We start from the raw sequence: 12729 nt of genomic DNA, 5'->3' as shown, positions 1-12729 counted from the left end.
AATTTATTTTACATGAATTTTTTTCTTTTAATAGTTGATCTTTTTTGTAAAATACCTGCCTTCCTCTCACTTAAAAGATAAATCCAGATTTTTTTGAATTGTGAAAATGTAATTATATAGAAATGCAATTGTGTTTAAAAGAATGCATAATTGCTAGTGATTTAAAATGCAAAACCTTCCTTGTTACAGGATCTTAATGGAGAGTTGGGAGGGGCATTCTACATAGACTATTTTATTGGCTGAAAAATATTGTGAAGTTGAAAAACTACAGTAAAGCAAAACTTGTGGTGTTGTATCCAAGAGTCTAGAGATCCTGGAGTCAGACTGCGTAAATTCAAATCAGTATTTACCAACTGTATGGCCGTGGGCAAGTTATTTAACATCTCTGGTCTTCAACTTTCTTATCAATAAACTGGAAATAATAGTGGCTATTCCTTAGCTTAGAACAATGCCTGGAACATGGTAAACAATTAAATGTTAGATATTATTATCATTAATACTTTTTATTCTTCTTAAGTTTGCCCTAAAAAATGTGCATAGTTTGCATCATTGCCATCCAGTCTAATCCCTTATCTTCTCATATGGTCAGGAAGAAATATAATCTTATTTCTGTTCGGGAAACCATCACACATATCCAGGTCTGCCTTTTTACCCATTTGTTTACTGTTTTAAATTTGTCACTCTTTATTAAGAATCCTGCAGTTACTTCCGATATTTGCTTATACTACCAAGAAAGATAAAACTTAACTTTAAATCGTATTAGAATGACAGATTTGCCAGAAGAAAAAAATATGAAAAGTCATTTTAAACAGAGATCAAAAAGCTTTTCGAAAAGCAGTTTAAGCTAAAGTACTTTTAAGGAAATCATTGATAAATATATGAGAAATGATACTGAGTTTCCTGAAGTACAGAAAAACTAATAAATACCTAAAGTATTTATTAAATACTATGGATATTTGACGTGGGTTTCATTTGTCAACATCAATTTACAAAGGTCTATTATTCTACCAGTAATAGACTGGACACAGGTCACCAGTACCTCATGCCTGGACTCCTGCAATAGCTTCCTAACTCCTACCTTCTGCCCTACCCACTTTTAGTCAATTCACCATATAGTAGTTAGCATCAGACCATGTCACACTTCTGCTCAAAATCCTCTAATTGATGCGGGATCGGTGAGCCGAGGAGTCGAAAGAAAGATTTCTTAGACTCTCAAGATCTGGCAGTAGTGCTCTTTTATTTAGAGAATAGAGATAGAGTAGCATGGGGACAGGACCCATGGGCAGTCAGAGCTTCTGCTGCTCCTGCTGCCGCCGCTTCTGCTGCCCCCGCTGGCATGGGGACAGAGCCCATGGGCAGGCAGAGCTGCTGCTGCTGCCCCCGCTGGCATGGGGACAGGACCCATGGGCAGGCAGAGCTGGTGCGTGGGGACAGGACCCACGGGCAGTCAGAGCTCCTGCTGCTCCTGCTGCCCCGAACTGAGGGTTAGGGCCAAATTTAAGGCATAGGTAAGTGAGTTATCTCTTTATTAGTGCCCGTTTGGTCTGGCCATTTGGCGGTCCCATAACTTTAAGATAAGAATCAAACCGGATTGAGTAAATGGCAGAAGTCACCGCTCAAATATTATCTTCAACTAAAGACAAAGGAGGATTTTGGGGTGAGGGTCAGTTACATGAGGTTGCCAGGCAGTTTCCAGAGATAAGGCCATCCCCCCTTCCTCCTGGCTCAGAGGGGGAGGCATCTCCACAGATAGATGTTTCCCTTAGAAGTGTAAATGTTTTCCCAACAAGGGGGAGGCATCTTCACAGATAGGTGTTTCCCCTAGAAATGTAAATGTTTTCCCAACAAGGGGCAAACAAATTCCAGAGAGGGAGGCATGGAGATTTCCTTTACAACTGCAATTGTCTCTGATCAAAAGGGCAAACAAATTCCACTCCTTGGAGCCTGCTTCTTATCTGTAGTTTTAAAAGTAACCAGCCTAAAAATCCTCATCATAAACTGTTTTAAAATTAAGCAGCCTAAAAATCCCCATCATAAAGGTTTCCCATTTCACTTGGAGTAAAATCCAAAATCTTTTGTTGGGCCTGAGAGTCCAACATGATTTCTTCCCCTCCCAACTTATCTTTTACAGTTTTACCCCTCACTGAGCTGGCTCCAGCCCTCCAGGACTCCTAGGTGTCTGAGGAATGAACCAAGCAGCTTCCTGCCTCAGGGTCTTTCCACTTGCTACTCCCTGGGGGAATGCCCTTCCCCTCGATATCTATAGGCTTCACTCTGGCCCTTCCTCAGGTCTCTATTTAAATGTCACCTTATCAGAGAGGCCTTCCCTGAGCACACTATATAAAACAGCACCTGCCATCACCGGCTCCCTTTTCCTGCTTTGTTTTTCTTCATTGCACTGATCACCATCTGACATATTGGTTTGTCTCTCTCCCCACATTAGACTGTAAGCTCAGAGAGAGCTTATCTGCTTTGCCCACTGTTGTCTCCCTACGCCTGGAACAGCACCTGGTTTGTCAAACGATTTAAAAAAATAAATACTTAAATGGACCCTTATCCAAGTTTACTACTAAATTCTCATATAAACACAGGGGAATCACATAAATGTTCTTAGTCTTCCAAGCTTCTTTAGGAAAATTAGGCTAAGACTAGATCTGAAATAAGGTATTTTTTGAAAGATTATTGAAATGCTGAATACGGGAACTCCCCATAGTTGTGAGTCTGTGCTGTTTGGCCCCTGCTCCCAGCCGTCCTCAAAGGCCTGTTCTCTCCCCTCTTGGGCCTCGCTAGCGGTGCCGCCTGGTGGCTGACACACAGACGGCCGGACCCAGCCTGTTCCCTCGCTGGTTTCCTTCCTCACTGTAGACCTTACAGTAGCCTGCTGTCTTGTAGCTCATTAGTTTCATCTTGGGCAGTCCCTTTCTATCATACACATCCTCTTTAATGTCTTCTCTCCTTCTTTTCTTTGTGTTTTTAACCGGTTATCTCTGAAACATTTCTCCCTTCTTTCATTCTGTCTTTCTCTCTTTCTGAAAATTCCCTGATCATGGTTGGTTGGCAGATTAATACTTACAATATAACCCTTCCAAGGAAAATGGAAGATACATAAATCAGATTGTATGTAAAACAAGTACCTTCAGAAGATTTATAGAGGTCTTTGTCTACTTCCTCATTCTCCTTTAATTAACCTGTTTTTCCTCAAATACTTACAGTCAAGTTAAATTAATTTTATTATTCAATTTTGTTTAATTTCTAGCATTGCAGATATATTACTTCCTGTTTTTCATTGGAAATATTTAATTATACCTAAAAAGATGGAACATTTGGGCCAGCCCAGTGGCATAGGGGTTAAGTTCACACACTCCCCTTTGGAAGCCCAGGGTTTGTCGGTTCACATCCTGGGCGCAGACCTACCTACACACAGCTCATCAAGCCATGCTATGGTAGCATCCCACATAGAAGAACTAGAAGCACTTACGACTAGGATATACAACTATGTACTGGGGCTTTGGGGAGGAAAAAAAGAAGAAGAAGATTAGCAATAGTTGTTAGCTCAGGGCCAATCTTCCTCACCGAAAAAAAAAAGCATAAAAAAAAGAATGCCTTGTCAGTCTTCAACAAAAAAAGATAGAAGGACTGGCCCCATGGCCGAGTGGTTAAGTTCGCATGCTCTGCTGCAGGCGGCCCAGTCTTTCGTTGGTTTGAATCCTGGGTGTGGACATGGCACTGCTCATCAAACCACGCTGAGGCAGCGTCCCACATGCCGCAACTAGAAGGACCCACAACAAAGAATATACAACTATGTACTGGGGGTCTTTGGGGATAAAAAGGAAAAAAAATAAAATCTTAAAAAAAAAAAAGATAGAACATTGAAACCAGAAAATGGGTGGGAGAGGCAACTGCAGGCTCATTTTGGAGCTACCCTCTGTACCCAGCCAAACTTAAGGGTAATTTTCCTATAGGAAGAATACAGTTTGAGTTCTAAACAAATACTTTAAAAACAATTTTTTAAAATACAGCCTGTTTTTAAGTAGCACATTTCCCTTGCTATTGTTCTAAATTTCTGTATTTGATAAGGAAAAAATAAATTATTTTTCCATAAATCAGTATAATCCAGGATTTCCCAAGGTATGTTCTGCAAAATACTAGTCCCTCAAGATGTTACTTGGGGGTAAAAAAAAGTTCTATCATCAAATAACTTTAGGACACATGGCATACTATGTACTACCCTTGAGGGTTTATGATACACATTGGCAGTAAATTTACATCTACAATAAATTTACCTATTTAATTTTAAACATTTTTTGCAAACATATATATGACTACTAAACCTCTTTCTTGTATAGTCTTGTTAATATCCCCTGGAACAAACTTGAGAAACAATGTGATTATTTAATCATTCAGAAATAAAGGACTGAAGATATTAACTAATATTTGCTGAGAGTTTCCTCTGTGCCAGGCACTGTTCTCAAAATTTCACATAAATTATATTTAAACCTAAAATAAACCTATAAAATACAGATATTATTATTATTCCCCTTTTACAGATGAGGAAAGTGAGGTTCAGAGTGGTTAATAACATGCCCAGGCTCACATGGTTAGTGGAATAATCATTTAGAACTAGGCAGTCTGTTTACAAAATCCATACACAGTCTCTAGTCTCTGTGACCTTTAATGATGTCATTTGTGAATATTCAACTAGTGAAAGAATGAGTTACTAAAAAAATATCGTGGGTTTTTTTGTGTTATACAGATATTGCTGGAATTCCTCTGCCTCAGAACCTGAGTGGATACTCTTTGTTGCCGTTATCATCAGAAACACTTAAGGATGAAGATAAATTCAAAAACCTACATCCGCCCTGGATTCTGAGTGAATTCCATGGCTGCAATGTGAATGCTTCCACCTACATGCTTCGCACTAACCAGTGGAAATATGTAGCCTACTCTGACGGTGCTTCAGAATTGCCTCAACTCTTTGGTAAATTCGCTGATAGATTTTTTAAGTATAATATCATGTGTAATGAGCTGACCTACATAGCGTTGCTCAAGAGATCCAGTAATCATTGTTAAATAAATAAATATCTGCTGCTCCTCATGCTAGGACAATCTACAGAAGGTTGTCCTTGTGAGGAGCAGCTTCCTTGCAAATCAGCATGTGAATTTCAGAGCAAGTGCCCTAAGGCTTTTGATCTGGGTCTCCTGATTGAGAGCACCGTTTTCTCTAATGAACGTGTCTTCTAATTCTCATGGTTATCTTTCCCAATCACTAGCCAACACCCTCTCATAGTACCTTGGTTTCAGCTGTTCTGGAGGATTAACACCTATATCTTCTGCAGCCTGACATTCTCCATATATTATTTAATGTTGACCCCAACCCCACAAGATGGTACCAGTATCCTCATTTTACATAGAAGGAAACTAGGGGTCAAAGGGATTGAGATACCTGCGCAAGGCCTCATAGCTAAGAAGTGGCAGACCTGGGATTTCAACCCAGGTCTGACTCCAAAATCCATGCTCCTTCCATTCTACAAAAATGCCTGCTGGCCTTACTACTCTGAATGAATTTTTAAGCAGCATTATTAGATTTAAGGTTTTGCTTATCCTTTGCCCCTTTTTGCATATAAAATATATTCTAGAGCCATTGTTAATATTCATTTCTCTCTAAGTTTCCTTCCTAGTTACAAATGTCAAAGTTATTAACTCCAAATAATTCTTTAGGGGCCTGAACTGATTGACCCCCTTAACTCTAAGAGCAAGAGATTATTGGCTTCAAGAGTAAGTCCTTGAATTTTCATCCTGATGAGTGATGGGCATCTCTTGCTCTTTCATTGGCTGTGTTCTGCAGAAGGAAGGTGTGACTATCAAGGAATCACTGGGGAAGCCTGCCATTCCTGTATTCTCTGGGGTTTATTCACTGACTTCCCTTTCCCAAAGAGGTGCCATCTGAAGTCACCTAGCAAAATCATACGTGTCTTCAGGGGTCTTCTGGCTAATGCACTCAGATAGGCCCCTAGCGATTTTCTCCTCAACATGCATTGTTCATTTACTGTCTTCGGTAAATTGTCATAATATCTTTGATTTGCTGTTTTTCCAATTAGCTTGGCATGCTAGTTATAGCCTGTCTTCCTACATTGTAGGTAAAAGGGGTGTTTATGTTATCTGAAATATTTATCATTATTTTCCCAAAAGTAATGATTGAGAGAAATGTTTATTTCCATGGCTGTTTGCTCAAATGGACAGTATCGATGAATGTAATTTTCAGAAATCCAAGAACAGTATGCTACTATATAAAGAAAACTGGGAGTTAAGTGAAGTTGCAAGAACATGACTCAGCTATATAAAGAATTCTTACAGCTGGAAAGTTGGAGGCTGTTGAATGGGACAATATAAGCATTACTGGTTTTTTTCTCTGCATGTCAAAGTAAGCAAGTCATCAAAAACAGAGAGAATTAAGGCTAAGCCAGCTTACTAGTGATAAGGGTTTGACTGTTTCTGCCATCTAAGAATGGATAAGAAAGAAAATGGGAGAGCAGGATGGTAGGAAGGAAGATAATTTGAACATACATTTAGAGGAGTGTTTAACTTTTGCTATATTATTTTACTGTTTATACTGTCCTTCACCTTACTATGCTAAGCGGAACTGAAAATAAAAATAGATTCTGATACATTATCTGTCAGAGTAATGACATTCTAAAAGTGTTTTTTTAGCAGGTAACCACTTTCACAGGTATTTAATTTTTTTCTTTCAGATCTTTCCTCAGATCCAGATGAACTAACAAATATTGCTACAAAATTTCCAGAAATTACCTTTTCTTTGGATCAGAAGCTTCGTTCCATTATAAATTACCCTAAAGTTTCTGCTTCTGTCCACCAGTACAATAAAGAGCAGTTTATCAAGTGGAAACAAAGTGTAGGGCAAAACTATTCAAATGTGATAGCAAACCTTCGGTGGCATCAGGATTGGCTGAAAGAGCCGAGGAAGTACGAAAGCGCCATCGACCAGTGGCTTAAAACCCACACCAATCCAAAAAACAGTGAACAAAAATAAGAAAATAATGTTTTAGAGCTACATGGAAATACACAAAAAGATCATGATTAGTTATATATTTTAAATGTTAGTTTTAATAATCACTGATTTTAGTTACTTTTAAAGAATGTATGCTATTTTAAAACAAAATACATTATAGAAGTATGTTTTTCAAAAATGATTACTATCAAGACCTCACTCTTACCAGCTTCTAACAACTTAGAAGTATTAAAAGGATGGAAGCAAATAATATAATGTTATGTTCCTCTGAATAATATGGAATACAGAATATTTTAACAATTATTGATTATTACTTATGAACTATAAAATAATTATTTGTGAGTATTTGACTGTGTTTGATGAGTTATTTGTATTTGATGGGACATAGACCATTTGGATGTAGTAATGGGAGTATGTGGAGTATCCGATGGGACACAGACCCTGGATATGGCTGACTTTATTACTGTTTTTTCAGCTATGTAATATATGCACAAGGTACAAGCATCAAAAGGTACTTACTAAAGGGTTAACAGTGAGCATGATGTGACCTCCTTTCACAGTCCCCCAGCCACCTGGCTCCCCTTTCCTGGAGACAACTACTGTAACCACGTTCCTGTGTATCCTTTTAGAGACAGACCATCCACCTACAAACAAACTTTATATATAGTTTTTCCCTACACACAAATGGTAGCATCCTATACATAATGTTCTGCATCTTGCTGTTTTTTTCCCCACTTAACAAGAGATACATAGAAGTGAAATTGCTGGAGTAAGAATATATCCAGCAAAATTATACCAAATTACCCCTAAAGAAGTTATACCAATTTATACTCTCACCAGCCATGCATGTACTCACATCTTTTGCCAAACTGATAAGAAATATTTTATTATTTTCATTTTCATTATTATGAATAGATCTTTTCATATATTTCATAGTTATTGGAATTTCCTTTACTGTGACCCTTCCTATGCCTATTTTTCTGTTGGTTATTGTTTTTTTTATTATAGGCATAATTTACATATTAGTTCTTTGTAACAGAAGCTGCAAATTTTTTTTATTTTCTTTTTTTTTAAGATTTTATTTTTCCTTTTTCTCCCCAAACCCCCCAGTACATAGTTGTGTATTTTTAGTTGTGAGTCCTTCTAGTTGTGGCATGTGGGATGCCGCCTCAGCATAGCCTGATGAGCAGTACCATGTCCGCACCCAAGATTCGATTGTTTTCCTTTTTGTAATTTGTCTTTTGACTTTGTTCTGGTGTTTTTTAACATGTAGAAATTAGCATTTTAATGCAATCAAATTTATGAATCTTTGCTTTTGTGGCTTTGGGATTTTGTGTCATTCATATTTCGAATGGTCTTCCCCCTTATCTTCTTTTAGAGTTTTATTTTTCACCCTTAGATGTTGGACCCATCTGGAATGTTTTGCATATTAGATATCTAACTTTCGTTTGTTTGAGGAAGATTAGCCCTGAGCTAACATCTGCTGCCAATCCTCTTTTTGCTGAGGAAGATTGGCCTTGAGCCAACATCTGTGCCCATCTTTCTCTACTTTATATGTGGGACACCCATCACAGCACAGCTTGACAAGCAGTACATAGGTCCACACCTGAGATCCAAACCGGCAAACCCCAAACTGCCAAAGTGGAATGTGCAAACGTAACTGCTGCGCTGCCACTGGGCTGGCCCCTAGTTTTTTTTTTAAGATGGCTACCCAATTGACCTTTTATTGAGTAAACTAACATTTGTCCCATTTGTTAGAAATGCTACTTCATTATATAACATCTTTTATTGAATAAATTATCTTTTCCTCTATTGATCTGAATTGCCATTTTTTATCATATACCAAAGTCTCATTTACATTTGGGTCCTTTGTAAACATTTTTTATTTTGTTTTGGACCATTTCTATTTTGTTTATTAACGTGGTAGTCAATATCTGCTCAGACTAGCCCCTGTGCAACAGTTATCTTTTTCAGAATTGTTAGCTACTCTTGCTAACTTATTTTTTCCATACAAACTTAGAATAAGTCTGTCTAGTTCCAAAAATGAAAAATAGTGTTAGTCTTTTTATGAAATCCTATTAAATTTATAGCCTAATTTAGGGAGAATTGAATTCTTTATGATATTCAGTTATTCTAAAGAATATAGTACACTTTTCCCTTTCTTCAAGTCTTCTTTTATATCTCCCAGTAGTATATGAAGTTTTCTTTATATGGATCAGTTTCTTCATAGAGATTTTTAGAAAGTAGGGACCTTTAAAAAAATACCACGTAGGCCCCACCCCACAACAACTGAATCAGAATTCTAAGGATAGCACCTGGCACTGTTCTGTACTTACTGTTGTTTTGTTTCTTAAGCCCTCCAGGTGATGATTCTAATGTGTAGCCAGAAGTGAGTTTATTCCTAGTTGTTCTATCAATTGTTGGTGGTGTGTTATTTTAAGTGGATGTTTCTTCCACTGTATCTTCCAACTGGGTTTTTATATATGCAACTCTATTTCTATATATTTATTTTGTAGAAATAATACAGTATTACTTGGTATCAATAGTTTTTCTATTGGTATCTTATATTTTTCAGGTACAATGCTTAGCAGCAAATAATTTTACCTATCTTCCTTTTTCAAACTCTTTGAAGTTTTCTTCATAAGCCAATTCACCTCCTTTGTTTGTTTATTGTTCTTCAGTGAATTTGTATGAGCTTATCTTTATAGTTATGTATGAATTACTGAGAAATAAATTTCACTTCAGATATATTCTAAAGTAAAACCCTTCAGAGAAAGATCGCAATATTAGATTATTAAGTTTAAAATTAAAATATTCAAATCTACCTCTTATCTCCTAATTAAACCTTAAGAACATAAAATAGCTAATGTGTGGGTATATATGCTAATTATAACGAAAAATAAAGCAATAATAATAGAAACGTGGCTCTGAAAACATGCATGTGAAGATAAATATAATCCACCTCATTCTACCCAAACCCTTTAAGATGCATTTACTGTTAGAATTTATGAAGCATCACAATGTTTTAAGCATATTAGATATAGGATCATAACTAGGTACAATTGAGTTTTTAGGACAATATCTAATTCAAAATGGTACCTAACAACCATGAAAACAGAAAAATAAGAAAAATTTGCAAAACCAAGACAAATTATTGAATGCCAGAATCTGAAAGGAATTACAGACTGGACTGAGGACAATCTTTGGGCTTCTTTTTTTACCACCCCCCTATTCCAATCTACCGTAATCTGTTATTCGGAATTTTGCAATAGCTTCCTAAGAGGGCTCCGTGAGTCTGCTTTTGGCTTTCTTCAGTCTGTTCTTAACACTGAAGCCAGAGTGATTTTGTTAAGATAGATCAGATCACATCACTGGCTACTCAAAATCCCCCACTGGTTTCCCATCTTTCTCCATAAAAACCAAAGTCACTACAGTGGCCTATGAGGCCCTACAGGCCACATGTTCTCTCTCAGACCACATGTCCTCCCATACCGGCACTTTGTTCACCCTGCTCCACCCACACTGGCTTCTCTGTCATTTTCCAGGCACACCAGGCATGTACCACTTCAGGAGCCTTGTGCTTGTCAATTCTTTCTGCCTGGAATGTGGTCCCTCCCTCAGATTTCCAATGTGGCTCACTTTGTTACCTCCTTCAGGTCATCGCTCAAATGCTACCTTCCCACAAGGGCTTCCTTGCTTTATTTTTCTCCATAGAAATCATTACCATCCAATTTAGTGTATGTTTCACAGATTTAATTTGCTTATACTGTCTCCACCCCTCCGACCCCACTAGGATGAAAGCTCCATACAGGCGTGGCCTTTTGTCCTTTTTGTTTCCTAGAGTATCTCAAGTGTCTGACATATAGTAAAAGCTTAGTAAATACTGGTTGAATTAATTTGCTGGGAATTTGAGGTTTTCAGATATCACATTGGATTAGAAAACCAACACATTAGGCCATGGCAGGGCAGGGGGTGAAAGGGAGTAGCGTTCTCAATAAAGCAGAACCTTCTAGAAACAGTGAGTTCTAGCAAAATCCTGCATGGAAGAGTTGGCAGAGGAACTCTATCCCTCTTTGTTTTTTCTTTTTCTATGAAAAAGGCCAGATACTAAATATTTTAAGCTTTGTGAGCCATATGGTCTCTTTCACAACTTCTCAATTCTGCCTTAGAAGCATGAAAGCAGCAACAGACAACTCGTAAACAAATGAGCACGGGTGTGATCCAGTGAAACTACAAAAACACAGGATTTGACTTGTGGGCCATCGTTTGCTAACTGCTAGTCTAGAACAATGGTTCACAACTTTACTGCAAATTGGAATCACCTCAGGATGTTTAAAAATATTAATGCCTGGCTCCCACCTCCAAGCATCAAGAATTTTGTTGTCGTTGTTTTGTTTTGGGGTTTTTTTGATGTTTTGTTTTGTTTTTTGAGGAAGATTAGCCCTGAGCTAACATCTGCTGCCAATTCTCTTTTTGCTGAGGAAGACTGGCCCTGAGCTAACATCCGTGCCCATCTTCCTCTCTTTTATATGTGGGACGCCTACCACAGCATGGCTTGCCAAGTGGTGCCACGTCCGCACCCGGGATCCGAACCGGCGAACCCCGGGCCGCCAAAGTGGAACGTGCAAACTTAACTGCTGTGCCACCAGCCTGGCCCCCAAGCATCAAGCGTTTTACAAGTTTCTCAGGTGATTCTAATGTGCCGCAAACTTGGGAACCACTTGTCTGGAATCTTGTTATTCAAACTATGGTCCTTGGACCAGAAGCATCCACATCAACTGGGAGTCTTATTGGTTTTTATTTGCCTTTATTAAAAAAGTGGACATTGTATTTATTTGTTTGACTATTTGTGGTTTTCCATTTCATGAAACCCAGGGGATCCTAGTAAAAACTGCTAGAATTGATGAAATTTGCTAAATGGTTACATCTTAAAAAAAATCAATATATGACAACAATCACTAGGTAAAAATGGAAGTTAGGAAAAATATTCCACTCACATTATGACATTCTAGAAAAGACTTTAACATGAGGCACAAACCTAGATGAAAAAAATTATAAAGTTCTATTAAGTATACAAACAAGATCTGAACATGGAATGACAGCATGTTTTTGGATGGGGGATCTAATTTTAATATGCCACTTCAGAATTAATGTATAAATTTCATGCAATCCTGATTTTAATCCCAATAGGATTTTTTTAAATTGGACTAAATGATCTTAAAGTTTTCATGGAAAAATGAATGTCTGAAATAGCTAATAAAATTATGGAAAAAGAATATTGAAGTGGAACTATTCTTACTGGCTATGAAAGCATACTATAAATCACTTGGTATAAATAAATACCAATATAGTATAAATTAGTATGACACACTATAGCATAAAAACTTGGGGATGAGGGACCATGAGCAAGAAAGAGATGTCTGAACACAAACGAGGTACAAGAAGCTCAAGGTGGAAAACACAAAAGATCCAGGCCTGTGCTGGAACTGTTCGCTCCCACGCTGCTCACACATTCCGTGTATGTTTGTGATGTTTACAGTTGTGTCTATTAAACTCTCAGATAAGATTTTCAGCCCATCCTTTTTTCTTTTAAAGTTACAAAGCAGAATCTTAAATAATTCTTGGATCAGAAAATTACAGTTACATGTTATCTTTAAAATAATGAAAATGAGAAAACTTAGAACCTAAGACATAAGCAAAAC

General features: G+C 37.6%; 1 protein-coding gene across 3 annotated transcripts in view; it reads left to right on the top strand.

The window, feature by feature from the left end:
• The window catches only part of ARSK (arylsulfatase family member K), a 51672-nt gene extending 44300 nt beyond the window's left edge, over window positions 1-7372 (top strand). For all 3 annotated transcript variants that reach the window (XM_001503703.7, XM_005599553.4, XM_023617963.2), the window contains 2 exons: window positions 4754-4978; window positions 6750-7372. In XM_001503703.7, coding sequence (XP_001503753.2) covers window positions 4754-4978; window positions 6750-7048 — 524 coding nt within the window. In that variant the 3' untranslated portion in view covers window positions 7049-7372. The remainder of the gene's footprint in view (window positions 1-4753; window positions 4979-6749) is intronic.
• Window positions 7373-12729: the final 5357 nt, after the last annotated feature.

The sequence above is a fragment of the Equus caballus genome, chromosome 14 (genome assembly GCF_041296265.1).
Source record: "Equus caballus isolate H_3958 breed thoroughbred chromosome 14, TB-T2T, whole genome shotgun sequence".
Classification (NCBI taxonomy): domain Eukaryota; kingdom Metazoa; phylum Chordata; class Mammalia; order Perissodactyla; family Equidae; genus Equus; species Equus caballus.
Note: the sequence above shows the minus strand (reverse complement) of the source record. Positions and strands in the feature narration are given on the sequence as shown.